Source organism: Empidonax traillii, unplaced genomic scaffold, assembly GCF_003031625.1.
Source record: "Empidonax traillii isolate 1590-97213 ecotype Southwest subspecies unplaced genomic scaffold, ASM303162v1 scaffold386:size1297806, whole genome shotgun sequence".
Lineage (NCBI taxonomy): Eukaryota > Metazoa > Chordata > Aves > Passeriformes > Tyrannidae > Empidonax > Empidonax traillii.
The window spans coordinates 1215623-1233315 of NW_020955579.1; the positions used below are offsets into that span (position 1 = coordinate 1215623).

The following is a 17693-nucleotide window of genomic DNA, read 5'->3' on the forward strand; positions in this document are numbered from 1 at the left end:
GTAGAGTGACATGATTTTCCCCCTCTACTCTGCTCTTTTGAGACCCCACCTAAGAAGAACATAGACCTGTTGCACTGATCCCAGAGGAGGGCCACAGAGATGGGCAGAGGGATGATCAGAGGTCTCTTATGAGGAAAGGCTGCAAGATTTTGGGTTGTTGAGCCTGGAAAAGAGAAAGCTCAAGGGAAACCTCGTAGCATCCTTCCAGTACCTTAAGGGGGTTTACAGGAACGATGGAGAGGGACTTTTAGCAGGGACATGTTGTGACAGGACAAGGGAGAATGGCTTTAAACTGAAAGAGGTCAGGTTTAGATTGAATATTAGGAAGACATTATTTACTGAGAGGGTGGTGAGGCACTGGAATACGTTGTCCAGAGAACTTGTGGATGCTCATTCCTGGAAGTGTTCCAAGATCAGGCTGTATGGGACTTGGAGCAACCTGGTCTAGTGAAGGGTTTCTCATGGTAGAGGGGTTGAACTAGATGATCAGATGATCTTTTTGTCCCCTTACAATCCATTTCTGTGATCCCATGAAACTGCAGTCATAGTACTTTATGTATTTGGAGTCCATTTTAATGAAATTACTAATCCATTTAAAATTACCTTTGTTCGGCATCAATGATAATCCTTGTGGGATGACCAACATCTCTTAAAAGAACTCGGCGCTTCTTCCCATTCATGTCTGTCACTTCTATGGTTCCTTTCTGTCTATTGGCCCAGAGAATGTCTTGATTTATCCAGTCAATAGCAAATCCTGAAATCCCTTTGTCTATGTAGCATAGTCTCTGCAAACAACAACAACAAAAAAAGAGTTGACAACAAGAGTCATCCTAAGGACTACTCCAAACTTGGCTTTAATTATAGGGAATAAAATGCCAGACTGAAACTTTCATTCCCTTGCTTGCTTCATTTTCTTTCAGACCTGTAGCTATTTCTCTTTCTTATTCTTTCATCACTTTCATTAGGTCTTTGTACTAAAATATACCTCCTCTTAACAGAGTGATTCCCTGCAAAAGGAGAAACTGTCCTGCCCAAGAAATACACTGGAGTAATCTTTTCACTACAGCTTATTGCATTTGACACACTATGAAGCACCCAGACCTGTACTGTTACAGATGGAAGACTTCCTAACACACTGTTGCTGGTTTCTGGTCCTTGAAAGTCAGTGAAAGTACATCAGTGAAGACTCCGCGTGGGTACACTAACACTGGCAATCTCTCTCAAACAAAAGAAGGCCCTTACAGTATTAAAGTTCAGCCACAACAGCTTGTCTGCCCTTCTTAATCAGATGCAATCAACTGCACAGCTTTTTCTGAACAAAGGATGAAGTGCCAAAAGAAGTATTTATGCAACCATAGAAACCAATGAAAGGTTTGAGAAAAAAATGACCAGGAATTGAAGCACATTCTTCTCATAGTATTTGTGTCAGCTTGTGTTACAATAATCTGGAAGACAAAGTTCCATAATGCCAGAGATTATTTTAAAACTGATAGAAACATTAATGTCTACAAAGCCTTACTTTGTCTGAATTTTCTTGCCTTCATTTTTAACTCTCCTTCACTTGATCCACAGAAAATACTGAATGCACTAAACATGAATGCCAGTAAAACAGCCTAGACTCAGGAGCAGAACTACTGCAACAGCAAAAATAAAGTGCTAATCAGCGAACAGTAAAGGCAGAATTGTACCTAAAGAGCAGGTGGTTTCCATAGAGGGTTTTACGCCCTTTAATTCGGAGAATTCCAGAGAACTGAGTACTCTACCTCTCGTTTTGTGCCATTCAGGTGAATTCTTTCAAGTAGTCTCCTTTCAGAGTCTACCCAATACACTTTCTCTTCTACATAATGAAAATCCATAAGCGTTGATGGACCAGTATCAGCAACCAATCTTTCGTGATTGGTCCCTTCAGTGTCAATTCTAAAGATGGCATTTCCATGGCTAAAAAGTAGGAATGGTGCAGGATCTGGTGTGGAGAAAACAAAAAGAGACCAATTATTTAATAAGAATTGCATTTTTGCTGCATTAAGTTCTCATCAGTAATATACTAGTCAAACAGAAAGTTCAGGAAATACCTATCTCATATTTTAATAACAGCTTTCTAGGTCCATCACAGAGAACCAATAAGATATAAATGTAATGATCGTTTCATATGTAATACTGAAATTAGGTCAAAAATCTGAGTTAGAAAACTGAAACTGCAATGGTTGTTACCACTAATCCCAAATCCTGCAGCCTAGTCAGAGGTCAGAACAATCACTGCATGCTTGCCAGCTGAGGTTGGAAGAATTTTGCCATGCATGTGTCTCCAAGTGGAAGACCACTTCAAATAATCGTGCTATAGCAAGAATTCATCACATAGAGGTGAGTCTCAGTTTAACTATCCAAGAAGGGAAATTAAACATTCTAAGACAGGGCAAAGGAAGAAGCTAAAGACTTTAGACTTTTCTTATGCTGCAGAGGGCTGAAGGAAAGCAAAAGACCTATACTCAAAACTCAATAGCATCAACTCCTTCAAGACAAAAACTGTATTCATACTGAGTGAAGGGTAACTGAAAATACATTAAAATCAAACAAACTAGGATGGTCCCTATACCCTTGACACATCCTTAAACCAGGTGATATGTATAGAAATACAATTAGTAGTGCATAATTATTGGGGCTGCTGATTACACCCCTCCAAGTTTTGTCAAGCCCTTTGTTATTTTTAGTGTATCACCATAGAGCACCATATCACCAAGACTGCCCTATCACCAGCTTTCTTGCACATAAATTTTTGAAAATGAAATAGGTTTTAATTGACCAGGTTCACATCTTTTTTAACTAAATGTCTTTACTGTTAGCATGAAACCCAATGCTTTAAACTCAACAATCAGCACTTTACAAATATTAGACAGATGTTTCACCTTCGTCATAGTTGCAAGGTTGGTTGACTCAACTCCTTTCAAAGCAGAGGAATGAGACCAATTTTGATTTCTTCAAGTGAACCAAGTTCTGATAAGCACCCAAGATGTAATTTTCTTTTGTTTCCAAAAGGAAACCCAGGGAAGATGATCAGCACATTGTTTCTGTACTAACAATGGTTTGTATCTCAAGTTTAAAGCTATCACCCAGTTATAGCAGCTGCTCCTAGGATTGTAATGACTCCCTTTTTCTGCTGCTATTTACATTGAGAAACCCTACGTGAGCGTATCTGAATAATGAAGCTTTGCTTCATGTAAATGGTAAATGAACTGTGAAGTGTAGTGAGGTTGATTTATCTAAGGAATTTGGCAGCGATAGTACCTGCATTTTTGCCAATTAGTTGATCAAGAGCATTTACACACTCCAGTTTTGTCCTTTCCGTTCTCTGAATTTCCTATCAGGTGCCTATGAATGAGGGCTATAAGTGGAACAGGAACTGAAACAAATTTTTTTTATTGCAGAGGCAGCAGTCAGATTTGGAACCTAATTTTATCAAGGGTTTAATGGTCAGATAAACAATATCTACACCAAAGAGTTTCCTATCTTTAAAACATGATAGTATTTCACTTGGTGCATCCCCTAGAAGGGTTTATAGCTAGCATAAGGGCTCCTTATCCATCACCATGTTTCTATCAGTCACTTTCTATTGTTGCTATAAATATTAGTAATAACGTGTTAAAAAGTTGAAGTCCTCCAATATGAAGGTAGGATTGTTCTTTGAAAGATATTTGTGCACAAATAATGCAGTTAAGTAACATTTGCTTTCACTTGAGTTCAGAAGTGAAGAGTTCATGAAAGATCTGATTTTTAAAAATAGGAAAAATCTATTCAAGGGACTAGAGATGTTTAGGCAGGACTATAAAAAATCCAGTTGTGGTTTTTGCAAGTCAGATGTAGCTGATAATTATGAAGATTCTAGGGGTAACTGAAGTAATTGCATTGGTGGCAAATTGGGAGCTATACGGAATACTTTTTTCATGTTCATGGTGCCAAAGGCTACAGGCATAGGGACTCAAGTCTATCTTCTACTTCTTGGGTCAGAAACTTGCCTTATCACATCCCATCTCTGCATTAGCAGGAGTCCCAGGTAAATATTAGTCAAAAAAAGAAAACCTGAGATTCTGGATCAGAAGGGAGCTGTGGCATATCCCAGACATGAATTAAAGCCAGGCGTTCAGTAAATCCAAGTGGAGAGGTAAGAAGTGTACTCCAAAGCACTCCCACCTCATACTCTAGATGCAAATATAGGGTTAAACCAATCAGTAAAATCCAACTAGATTTTTTTTTTCCCAGGGTAGCATCAGTTGAGTGCAAAATGAAAGTTATTCAAAGGCCATAACTGTGAATATTTTCCTCTTAGAAGAGCTAAAAACTTTTAAATTTAAATGCATCTCCCACATTTAAAAATCTATTTATTTTTAAATAAGGACAGAGCAAGGGAGAAAAATAAAGTAGCATTCATGTTTTTTAAGGCACTGCTGATGGATGAAACCAAAAATTAGGGCTTCCTGCTTACAGTTTCACTGCCCCTAAAACCTACACACACTGGAGAGACACCAGCACCACTAGACTGAAAGAGGCAAAGGCAGCAAAATCTTTTGTAATGCCATGTCTTCCCGGAACTAGTTAGGATGAGCTAAGAGAGTGTACAGTTCTGAGCATGCAGAGAAAGCTAAAAAGGAAGTAGTTGTTTGGGTTTATTTCTTTCCATATTTTTATATTTTCATTCCTCTTTTCACCACCATACTTTCCATTCTTCACCGTCACTCTTCTGTGGCATCCACTTTTGGCCTTGCCACTTACCCACAGAGTAGAAGAGACAGTTTTTTTATCAGTGAAGCAGAGCACACCCATTGCTCTCTGGCAGTGACCAGCAGGTGTGGTTCACTTTGAAAAATAAAGCTAACTAAATCTCTAAAGCTCTTCTTCAGTCATCAAAAAAGAAAGTAACCTTACCATTCACATAGCAAGACCGTTTGTCGATATCCAAAGAGTAGCCAGGCAAACAGGTGCAGATGTAGGATCCTGGAATATTGATACAGGTTTGGCCGCAGGTTCCAAAACCACCTTCAAGGCACTCATCAATATCTGAAACAGGCGTTTGAAAAAGATTAGGAAAATTGAGCTTGCAAAAACAGCATGAGCAAGGAGAAAGAATGTCTTTGACATAGCTATCTAATAATAAATTGGTTACGAAATTTAATATCCCATCATTAAAAAACCAAAATGAGGATGGCTGTATTCCTTCATGCATTGGCTTCTGAGTTATTGTTTTGTCCATCATCATGCTCACAGTGATTCTGGAGGGCGTTGGGGGTTTTTTGAGTTTTCTTTGACTGTCTAGGGAAAATACCCTTCTCCCTTGTGTCTGGGAACTCTGGTCTCTAATTGCCCAAACACAGGGAACAGACTTGTCTTGATTTGTGTTCTTATTTGCTATGCAAATGCTGCTTGCAGCTGCTTCCTTCAATCTTTATCCCTTTATCAACAATAATAATTTTGCCAACAAATTAACAGACTTTGCAAAACAGCAAAGCAGCAGACTGACACAGCACTGAGTTCAACGTTGAGCTTGTTGTGGTTTCAATCAAATCTCAAACACACATACAAAACATTAAAACTCCCGCTATATTCTGACAGCAACAAGCCAAAACCAAGGCAACAAGCAAACTAATTAGAAAACTGGAGTTTTAGCTGGCAGATTAGGCTAGAGCCCTCAGAAATTAAAAGATATTTGCCGTATTTATGGTGTTTTATCAGGGTTGAGGCAGTAACTATTAATTAGGTCCTAAATTAAGGAATTCATTTTTTAAAAAAAATATTACTACTGAGGAGCATGGTTTACAGGGCAAAAGAAATTAATCCCTTTGGCAGTACCATGGATAACTGTCCCACAAAATTGAGATAAATTTTAGTGCCTACTGAAAACAGATGCAACTTCCCAAGGTACTTGACATCTGGCAGTACCATATGCTGGCATATTTCTTGTATACTTTCTTCAACTATTGTGAAGGTTGCAATAAGGAGCAGCTTTTTTCTTGCCCAAGTTCTGTTAGATGTCAGTGGATTTTGTTCTGGTTTTATCAGCTGACTTTGCATATGCAGGAATAAAAGAATAAACAAATTTTGTTTTCAAGAGATGCATTTGATTAAGTCACTAAAAGATGTGGATTCATAACTAAAACTAGGACTGCGAGTGTTATATGAGAATTTGCTTAGTTTAAAGAAGGGCATAAATAGCACCTTAACTACAAGGAATAGAAATTTAACCAACTCACCAAACTTTAAAAGAAACTTGCTCACTAACCTAGAGAGAGCTAAGCAACTAGATCTCTGATATGCCATGGTTCTGGGTCCTGTATCCTTTAAATGCTTTAAGAAACTATATGTAGCTGAAGTGCTTAGAAGTTTCTTCTCTGTCAGGTATCAAAGTTGTTAAAAAATACTGTAAATTCTTTACAGTCACCTAATGTGTCGGCACAGACTAGGGAAGGTTTCATATTATTTTTAGAGTTTTCCCACAACTTTATGTTCCACATAGCAGATTAAACTAATTTGGCAATGCATGAAATGTAGTCAGAGCACATGCAACTGATTTCTGTTTAACAGATTACAAAGGTAAAGCAGAAACATTTTCAGCAATGTAATTCCACAAACCCCAATTTTCTTCAAACAATCAGCTTTCAGGAGAATATTTTCCCTCATGTACTAGGATTGTACATTCCATTCTCCACAGTATTAAAGGAGTAACTCCTCCAAATCCCCTCTAGAAAGGTTTGGCTGGCTTAGAAGTGTTAATGGGCTACAGAAACCACGAGCTCCAGGTCACCATTTTAAAACCAGATACTCCTAGCTAACATTGCCTGGATGGCATTAAAACTAAAGGGCTCTCTGATAGCCCACACGGGAGGGCTTTGGTGACCTCAGCTCATTATCCAGCTGCTCTCGATATTAGACATGAAGACTGCTTGTCTCTCTCTCTCTGAGCACTGTTTTTCAAACCATGTACCTGACTGATTAAGCCATGGAGTTAACCTGATGGAGTCAGCAGTGTGCAGCAGCTGCAAGACTGTGTTGATAAAGGCTGTAATGTAGTTTATGTTAGTCAAAATACCTTTATGACAATAGTAGCTTTTAAATGAACTTGATGTTATTCCTCTGTGGAAATGACAAGTATGGGTGATAAAGGCAACTGTGTAGATGTGAAATTGCTAAAGAGAGAGGTTGTTTGATTAAGCAATGAGAAACACTGCTGAGCTATTTTTCAATCATATTAAAGAGCACATTAAATAAGAATAAAAAATGATAGGTCTGACCTACAGATTATATAAGGAACTGCTTTTCTGAGAAGGGTTTGTGTTCATACCGGATAGAAAGCTGACATCTTAACATGTTACTGGGTACAAAAATTCAAATTACAACACATAAAAACACGGGAAAAAATACTGACTGTGGGGAAAAAAAATTACTTCTGTGTATGGCAGTGGTCGGACTATACTGTCATGCTCTTTGTGTTTCTCAGATATATGTTATTAAAGGATCCAAAAAAAATTAGAAGGTGTATACAACAAGGATAAAAATCCTGATTTAAATGTATGGAAAAGTGTTTTTCTGTGAGACACTTAAAGAGCTCAGAATGCTTAGAATATCACAAAGAAATTTGGAAGAAGATTGATTTCCATAAATAAATACCTTCACACAGAAAAAGTAGCATATTTTCTAAAAGATACTATAATCAGGAACCATTTAACAAGGACTGATGGCTCAGAACTGAAGCCAGGGAATTCAAATTCAGACATTAAATTCACATTTTAACAGGAAGAGTAATTCACTAAGGGAACTAGTTACCCAGAAAAACCCTGAAGGCATGGAAAACATCGCGGGATATTCTAAAGTCAAGATCAGACTGGGAAGACATGCTTTAACCAAGCACAGGTTACTGAGCTACATACCAAGGTAACAGGACAATGACCTTTTATTTACAGGATAGATTTTCCAGCTTATATGAGTGTACAAAACAGGAAAGAGCATGCTCATTGGTCAGGCTACAAGAATTTACACTGTCTCCCCAGTAACTGTACTTGAAGAGAAGATTTCAGGGTTACTGACCTGTCCATTTTCATCATCACCAACACTCACATAATAAAGAAAATCCCACACATACTGAAAAGCAAGCCATCCCTCCAGCTGAAGAACAGCTATCATGGAAGAATAATAACTGCCCAATAAAAGGCCAGGGACACAGTGGCATGTCGGCCACCAGAGAATGCCCCTTCCAGCGGTAAACAGGAGGAACCACGAGACAGTGCTATTGTGAAACACGCAGCAGTATTGTGAATGTTTGGCTTTTATGGAATTAACAATAGAAGGGGATCCTATGCTTCGCACACTCTCTTCTTTGCTTAAAGTACAAACAAACAAAAAAATCCCAACCCAATCAACCAAAAACACCAAACCCAAAACAACAATTAAAAAAACCCCATAAAACAAAACAAAGCTGTTTCTTAAGATTTAGGAGAACTCGATCCCAAAACTATCCATCAGGTGTAACTAGCAGTGCTTTCATCTGCACTTTTAGTGCCAAAGGAAAGCATGGAGTTGCATCCTGCTGTAGCTGTTTTACGTGTCCTGGCAACCACATCCCCCAGTGGGAACTTTACCCTGTGAAAGAAATCGGCTTAGTGAACACAAAAGCTGTCTGCAGTGCCCTGACAGCCAGCCCTGAAAGGAAGAATGAGGTTCTGCTCAGTTCTCAAAGGCTTCTTTATGCAAAAAATGCCTTGAGAATCAGCGAAAACCATGAATCATGTCATCACGATGTTGGCAGCTCTCAATGACTTTGCATACAAATATACTACTTTATTGAGAGTCCTGAGAAAGGCTCTGGTTGCAGAAGGTTGAAGCATTAGTATGCCTGGCAGGGATACAGAGAAACCACAGTGAGCTAGAACTTGCATTTCATTATAGCCCCAAATACATACATTATATACATACATACGTGTAGATACGTCTACTCAAATAACCTCACACAAATTTAGTTCCTGTCGAGTTGGACTGGGGGTTAATTCAATCCACTGTATCTAGCACCACCATAATCTTTTCAACAAAGTTGAAAATGAAATTTCATCTGGGTGACAAAAAAAGCAGCCCATCCCTTTTATCTATTTTGTTTAAAGCATACAGCTCAAAGAACAGAAAATAGCTAGAAATGGAAAAAGATACTCCAGCTACCAGCAGACCACAATAAAATAGATGATGCATAGCTCAGTATCTTTTCTCTCCACTTTTAAATGAGGCTTAAAATACAACCTTATCACCCACAATTTTTGAGAGGATAGAGGTGGTGAAATGCTTCCATACTATGGTAAAAAATAAAATATGAATACAATAAGGTGGTTATCAACTCCTGGACTCTTCCAGCCCAGAGCCACAGAAATGATCATGTCACAGATATGACAGCAAGAGCAAGCTTATTATTTATCAAGTATAAAATAGAATCAAATTTAGAATTGAAATAGAATTTAGAAACCACTTGTAGACATCTCAAAGAGAAAGGGCACAAAAGATCTCCAGGAATTACAATATCTTCAAAATAAATTCTATGTGTAAATCAGTAACCACAATATGGACCTTCACTTCCTGGATCATGCAACTTTTAACATACTAGTATTGGTTTCCCTTTCAAAGACCTAGTTCATGAGGCATCCATGAAATGCTGCCATCCAGCTCCCTTTAAAATCAGATTTCAAATTAGATACTAGAAAGTAATCAGTTTATTTTTAAAGAGAATAACTCCTATTTTCCTCTGAAGAAAACAATGAGTCTTGTAGTATTAGTTATTGGTCCTGGAGTCTGTCCCTTAGCCCTTTTCAATATTAAGCATCATGTGATGTGTGATGCTATTTCTGTCCTTCCTTGTAACATATTTGCCTCTTTCCTATTTTGATCCGAGTTTTTACAGCTGAAGACAGTATTTTTCCACATTCAGCTGGATCCAATTTCCAGATAATTCAGTGTGAATCTTCTCATGAATCTTCTCATTAATTGGTCTCTGGGTTCAGACCCATGCTCAAGAATTCCTGAATACTGTTTGGTAAAAATACAAGCATCTTTCCCCAAAGCAGTATTATGTGAAGTGAGCTAGCTGGAGGACAATACTGAAAACAAGGAAACAAACACCCCTTGAATGCAGCTCTTCTGAAATACAGAGGGAAACAGTGGCATCTTATCAGGTTTATCCCTGTCATGACAGGGGGAGAAAAAGCAGTTCCCCATTTTATTGGCTTTTACTGCTCCTTATGAGATGCTTGCAAAGAAAGGAGAGCTGTGAAATAATAAGGCTTTGGCATTTCATATTTCTCAGAATGCAGCCAAGAAGTTTCAACAGTATGTATGTCTTCATCTTCAAAGATGTAAAACAAAGAGTAATAACTTAATATTCCTCATTTCCAATGCTCCGTGGTAGGAGAGAGGTGAACAGTAAGAAAGAAAAGAGGAAAGTTTGAGACACAGAAAGAAGTATCTGACCAAAAGAGCTGACCTAGATAGCTGCAGTTGTCACCTTCAATTGCAGGCTCTAGCTCTGTTGGAATGTGCAGCATGTTAGCCCTGAAGAAGTGACAAGGGCTGAGCAGTTAATGTCAAGATCTGATAGAGATGTGCAGAGAACCTATGATTAGGCAAAACTTCAATACTGTGGGTTTTGGTTTGTCTTCTTCCAGGACTTTTTTCAATACTGTTGGGTTTTTTAAAAATAACTATCTTTCTTCACTTTTAAAACTTAAAAAGTAAATATTTAATATCAGCCCTGAAACCAAAGTATACCTCTAGTATTGCAGTATCTAGAGGATAATTTATTTACCTTGGGTAGCCCAAGACTAACAGGCATTAGTATCTACTCTAAAATTGATAATGCAAGGGGCTGTTCTATGGTCTTCTTAAGATAAACTGTGCCATGTGGAGAACTTTTTTGGTCTTGAGTAGGGGAGGCATCTATACACCATAAGAGAATAAAAAATACTGCTGTTAAAGTGGTATTTCAGGAGGGCACAGGCAACAGATTCCAACAGGTACAGGCCCATCCCCTGGTGTACCATGTATGCTTACATTGTCAAATATGTTGGAAATCAAAGCTCTCCCGGAACCAACTATGCACATGTTTTTTTTCTTTGTAGGATCCTTTGTAGGCCAGACAATTTTTCTTCAGCGGTAGAAGGTTCTATGTTCTTGTCTTGAGTTATTTAAAGGTGACTGAGTCCTCAGTCCCAATATCAGCTTAAAATAAATTATTAATTCAAAATGGCAATGTCAAAATATGCAGAAATGCTTCCAATTCTACCCTAACTTCTCAATAAATCCATGCATTCATTCACCAGACTAGTTTTGTTCTGACTTTGTGATCTCTTCTCCCATACTTTGTTTCCTGTAAACCCTGCTGTTGTAGGACATAGCCCCTCTGAAAAGTTTCTCCTCTCTTGACATACAAAGTCAGGATTCAAATAATCTCTCTTAAAATAACTGTATAAAATTATGTGACATTTAGGGTTATATTTCACTACACTTCCACAGGATGAGGAGGTCTTGGATCTTTGAATATTACAGAAATAAAAGGAACTAATTAAGAAGTGAGCTATGTAGCAATATAAGAAGAGCACAGCCTAGACCTTCATCTGTAGAGGCAGTGTGGAAAACAAATCTAGAAAAGCCTACACACTTCCTAGCAAGTCACCTGTAACAGAGAGCAGACACCTCCTCAGTTCAGGGTAGTCCCTATGGCTGGCAGGTTGCCACCACAGTCACAGATGATTAATAATATTTTACAATTGGGATATCTATTACAGCTCACCCAGAACGGTCACCAAGCCACGATTCAGCTTGCTGTCATTGCTCAGAAGTCAGTGGTATGAGTCACATCTCCCACTCACCACTTTTATCCCCAGTATTACCTTCAAAGCCTGCCTCCAGCTTCCTCCCACTTGCTTTCACTGCAAGTGAAACTGTCTCACATAATTATTGAACTAGAATGTCATACGTCCGGTCTTCTGGTCAGAACACCAGTTGTGTATCCAGTACACAGAGGAGAGAGCCAGGGAAACCCCTTACACCAAAGCATCCTTCAGTCTTACATTTCATGTCAAAATTTCACCTTTTTTTTTATCCCCTGTAATGCAGTGGTCTGTAATTGAAAAATTACCGTAATACATCTCATTTTTCACTTATTCTGAGTCATGGAATTGCTCAGAGTATGTCACAGTTAACGTTAGCTGTTATGCAGAAGATTTCTTCTATTGCTATTTCTTGGAGAGTTTGCTGAGCTACTGGCCAATCTGTTTTGGTGCTTTACCTAGAGTCCTCCACTTATACAGCAGCTGATTTTCAACAGAAAAGACATGCAGGACAGGTTATGTCTTCATTAATGAAATGGCAATGTGCATCAATATGCAAAATATGTTTACTGAAATAAAAAAATAAGTCTTTGCAGCACTTCGCATGTTAATATTTAGAGTCCTTTTTTGACTCTAAACAATAGCCAAGTAACACCCTTCATCTCAGTAGGATTCTCCTGTTATACATGAGCTCTTAATTCAGTAATGTAGATGTCATGAACATCCTAATTACCTTGTGGAAGCAAAGTACATATTAGTAAATAGCATCATCTGTAGGAGAGGCTGTGTACAGTGCAACAGCTGCTAAGGATGTGGCATACAGGCCGCATATATTTCAGACTGAGGTTTCAGACAACAGGGTCTGGTCTGGCCCCATGGACTGAACAGCCATTAACAGCAGAGAGGGTAGATGCTCTTCTTCAGGAACACCCCCTCGCTTAGGTTTGCCTAAAGAGAATCCAATCTGTGTATTTTGAGTGCTTTCAGTGTGAGAGGTGGTAATATGGAGATAAATTTCAGAAGTATGCTTCTTATTTGAATTGAAGCATCGGTGTAGAAGCACCCTAGGTGTGTTTGGCTCTCAGATGAACCTTCAGTCAGGTTTATAATTTGTATACAAAAAATTGCTAGCTCCTCCTCTCTCAATATGGCATCATTTAACATGCATACTTCTATTTTCTGCTTACAAGATGGTATTTCTTGGCAGAATGCACAGAGGAGGCACCTGTTATTACATCACGAGAGTCACGACAAGTACTGAGTCAGAGCCCAAGAGCCAAGAGAAGCCCAGGGAATCTAAAGCAAAAGCATTAACTCCTAGTGTTATGTCTGTTTGCTTGAATCCTTACGGAGCATTTCCTTATCTCCTTACTGCAAAACCCACTTCATTACCTATGGATTTCTTAAAAAAATTGGACCTCAAGGCAGCAGGGAAGGGAGAAGGGTTCTGTCATTCTTTGTCTTGAACTTTGTAAAGAATAGGAACCTGCATTTTACATGCTCCAAATCACTGGAGGTGATTATAGTAATATCAGCGTCATACATTTCACCCAGACTTCAGTACTACAGTATCAAGCACATCTGCAGTTCATGTATTGTACGAGACGTATTAATATGAACACATCTACATGCACCAATAAGCACAGAAAGAAGAGTTTTTAAAGTTATTTAACCCACATCTAAGTATACTTACATATAATCGATATACTAATACATAATCAATAAAATACTCTTTTTATATACATATAGAAATAAAAAAGCACACCTGTACACAAATATATATATAGAGAGAAGCATGAATACATGCATGCCGGTGTACTGAAACTACAGAGACACTAAAGCTATAGCAAGGAGTTTTGAGCACTAGAGAACAGTTCAGATTTTTTAATGATCATATGAAAATGTAATCCTGATTTCTAATACTTCTAATACTGTCTAAACTGACAGACAAGTGCTGATTTCTGGGGAAAAAAAAAATGAGGTCTGTTCATTTTGAGAAGCAACAGATATTGAGAAGCTGATCTATCAGTTCTGCCAGCACAACACACAAGCAGTCTGTAAAAAACTCTTTGAAAATTACAAAGCTAAATTGAGAGAATACAAATGCAGTTTTCTTTGTCTGGGAATGTTCAGCAACTTACCTATACAAGCAGAGTTTTCAGGCTTTAATCTGTATCCATTAGGACAGTTCCAGTGCTGCAGAGCTGAGAGGTTGACAAAGCCAATTTTAAAAACCACTGGCAAAAAAGCAACAAGGAAGGGAAACATAATCTTGAGGATTTTTTTGAGTTGTCACTAAAGAAAAACTAGCTTGTATTCAGTCATATCCAGGATAAGAGGAACATATGCAATCCCAAAAGGTTTCTGCAATCTCCCACTTTAAACTCAGACATCTTATCACAATTCCAAGTTTTATCTTTGCCTTGCTTTTCTTGTCACTTTAGACCTTACTGTGTCTGACTACAACCTTGAAGAAATTCCTGGGAGATTTCTTCGGTGCACACATCAGGGCTTTTTTTCTCTGTCTCTTTCTTTTCTTTTTTTTTTCTCTTTTGGAAGCCAAGTATGAAATGCCTGACCCTCCTGCCACAAATTTAACACAGCTTAAAAGCAGTGCTCACAAGGATCACTGCAAATTTCCTTGCAACAAGCAAAGCTGCTGTTTAAGTCCTAAAAATCGGAAAACTCTTCACCACGGCTCTCAGTGGAGCGCAGGGAGCGAGATCTCCAGGTACTGTCCTTCTCGGAAACGCAGTTGCTTTTTACATTCAAACTTGGACGGACTCCTCTTTTCTTTTTAAAGCTCTGCTTGCCCCACCTCTTCTCATTTTAGTACCACTTGAGTGAACCCTGTGTTTGCAAATAGTAATGTGGTCAGTTCCTTACTACAGGGAACCAAGCCAGCAAGCAGATATCCAGCCACCCGTTATAAATACAGTCTCTTTAGAAAAGCAGCCCCTCCTCCTTGAGAAGTACCTGTGGCTTTCAGCTAAGTTTTTTTCCTCAGAGACTGTAGGGAGGTTTATATGATTCCTGTTCAGTCATGATTAGTTGCATTCATTTTAATAATATCATGTGTTGTACCACCAGGAACAATTTTTGTCATCAAAACATTTCATGCTAAAAGAAAGGCGGGGGGGAGGGGGAGGGAAGAATCCCTCTGGTTTCTCTGATATATTTCAACTGGAAATTCAGATCAGCTTAAGGTCAGGTTCAAATCTAGGGTATGTGTTTCTAATTCTAAAGTTGAAACCATCTTTCTCAGGTCTCAATTTGGCCTTTGTGTATTTCCAGGGAAATACCTGCTGTCAGAGACCAGGGTAACATGTTCTGACCCTGCATATCACATGGATGTTGCAGTCATTTGTATGTACACTAGTGCTGCCTAAGGCTACTGTTGGGATGCAATGCTCTTTTACACCTGTTCCACTGAGGTTTGAAAACTAGACAAATTCCAGGTGCATTAAGCTCATAATTCTTCAGTATTGGAAAAAAAAAAAAATCTCCTTTTCCCCACTTCATCAATCCAGACCAGCAAAGCTCTGGAGCACAAGCATAAGTTCGTGCTTCTAAGATTTGCTGAATTTCGAATGTCTTCAGATTTAAGCAGGTGTTTAAATGGTTGACTGAGCCAGGCTTTGTTGAGCTAACTACTGTGAGGCATTCTGAGGTTTTGTCACTTTTTTCTTTCCTTTGATTTTTTAAATTTTATTTCTGCAGTGTTGTGCCAGAATAAATACTAACACAACAGCTGGATACAGCAGCAGCATCAAATGGTAACCTACAGCTATACAAGTTCCATCTCCAGGAATTTTTCCCCTTCCCTCCCTTCCTCTCCCCATACTTATCTGAATCGATAAGAGTCCAGACTTGCACTGTCAGAAAATAGGAACCATGAAACCTGTTATAAATTGGGCCACTCTCCAATAAAGTAACTGTTTCTTGACGTTTCTGTCTGCATGCAGGCACTTCCAGGTCTCTCAGCCTTCACTGCTTCAGCTAATGCAACTAGTTAAATCCAGACTGACAAATGGCAGCCACATTTCCATATACTCTGTTCAGAACCTAAGCTCTATCCTCATGCTATAAAATACAATAACAGTAATGTAAATTATGCAGAGCCAGACTCATGCCAAACACCATTTGCTTCTCCAAATAGTCCCCTGGAATACAAAAGGGCAAACAATGTGAAAGCGCAGTATAATGCCATCCCATCTAAGATTACAGGGCCCTGCCCAAGAAATGTGTTATGTTCCACATGAACCTCTTTTGCTAATTGCGCAGCCATGGGTTCCTCCTCACACAATTTTCGTCACTGTTCAAGCTGGGAGCAGGCAACCTAACCAGTTTAAAAGGAATGTGTCACTTCTTTGTGAGCAGCCACCAGCAGAGTGTTTGCCAGACCACGAGAGTGGCTGTCCAAGCACTGACCTCTTTTAGGGCAGACTCAGACAAACTCACTGAAGGAGACAAAATGAATAAGCTCTGTCTTTCCTTTTAAAACCCAGAAACAATTTCTGTCTGACTCATTTTCTTTTAGCCTCTCATTTACAAACATTGTCTTTTCTGAACATCTCCCTCAATTCTCCCCCTGCTCCATTTCCACTTTTTGCCTTTACACAAAATACAGTCAAAGGCTCATCCCAGAATTTCTTTTTCTTTTCTTTTCTCTAAAGTAAAAGTGAATACAGAACTGTCTGACACAGCAATACCACAGTGATCTTTTCTGAAAGAAGAGATCCCTTCACTTCAGTCAGGTAAAGAGCACTTAATAAAGTCATTAATTTTGCCACCCTTGAGCTAAAAGAATGGCTAAAAACAGGAAGAAAAATCTTTTAATAGTGGAAATACTTTTTTTACCCTTAAAAACTAAACATAATTCAGACCAGAACAAGCTACCAGACAAACAATGTGATATTATATGATCTAGGACTAAGTATGTAAATATCCATTTCAAAGTGGATGGAAGAAATTATCTTCCCTTACATCAAACCATAAAGTTCTCAATAAAGTATGAAATGCATCAGGCTGTAGCACACCTACACTTTTCAAACTATTTTTCACCAAGTCATTTAGCCTACCACACAGAATAATTCCTTTAAACCTCATGTCATTTAGCATTTGAGAAGTTGTTCAAATGAGTTTCTGCAAAGCAGACTGTTGTGCTCACCTACAGATATTAAGTACAGTAATTTACATTAACCTAGCACCCGTATGATAAATTAGACAAAAATAGCACAGCAGTCTTATTTGTAGAACTCACTGCCAAATCAGTCCAAAAAAATTATACCAGTTCATCCAGTGTGAAGAACTTAGTTGAATTTGACCTGTTGAATTGAGAGACTGATGAACTAACAACAAATCAGCATTTTATTCCTTTCTCTTGGGTTTACCGCTATCTTGGCTAGCTTTGGAAGGCTTTCTTTGCCAAAGTTGGTAAAGAATAGCGAGTGATTCAAATGGAGGGAGTCTTTCCCCCTACCTTGGCATTCAGCTGCTGTAATCTAGTTCAAGGATAGTATATTCTGGCTCTTTCTAAATTTTGAAGGAAACAGAGCCCTCTCACAGTTTCCCATGGCTTTCAGTATCTACATTGCATTAATTAGCACAGTTTAAATCATGGGTTTGTTTTTATTCTTGCTTACTACACATTACACTAGCTTGTCAGCACTTGGCCTTCTTTTTCTGTCAGCCTCTGAAAGCCTAATTCTGGCCTTAGGCATGTTCTACTCTGGTTAAAGTTATATTTATAGTCATCGTAATCCAAATTACCACCAACACAAGTTAATTATTAAATGTGAGAGTTCACTGACACAGTCAAGGCAATGTGTAGTGGCTATCTCTAGT

General features: G+C 38.5%; 1 protein-coding gene across 2 annotated transcripts in view; it reads right to left on the reverse strand.

Moving 5' to 3' along the window:
• The window catches only part of EGF (epidermal growth factor), a 58549-nt gene extending 43931 nt beyond the window's left edge, over window positions 1–14618 (reverse strand). The window contains exons 1-4 of one of the 2 annotated variants that reach the window (XM_027893318.1): window positions 13988–14617; window positions 4918–5049; window positions 1764–1963; window positions 604–785 (exon numbers count right to left, since the gene is read on the reverse strand). In XM_027893318.1, the coding sequence (XP_027749119.1) occupies window positions 604–785; window positions 1764–1963; window positions 4918–5049; window positions 13988–14114 (641 nt within the window). In that variant the 5' untranslated portion in view covers window positions 14115–14617. Of the gene's footprint in view, window positions 1–603; window positions 786–1763; window positions 1964–4917; window positions 5050–13987 lie in introns of both variants that reach the window. The other variant, XM_027893319.1, reaches the window with a different exon arrangement.
• Window positions 14619–17693: the final 3075 nt, after the last annotated feature.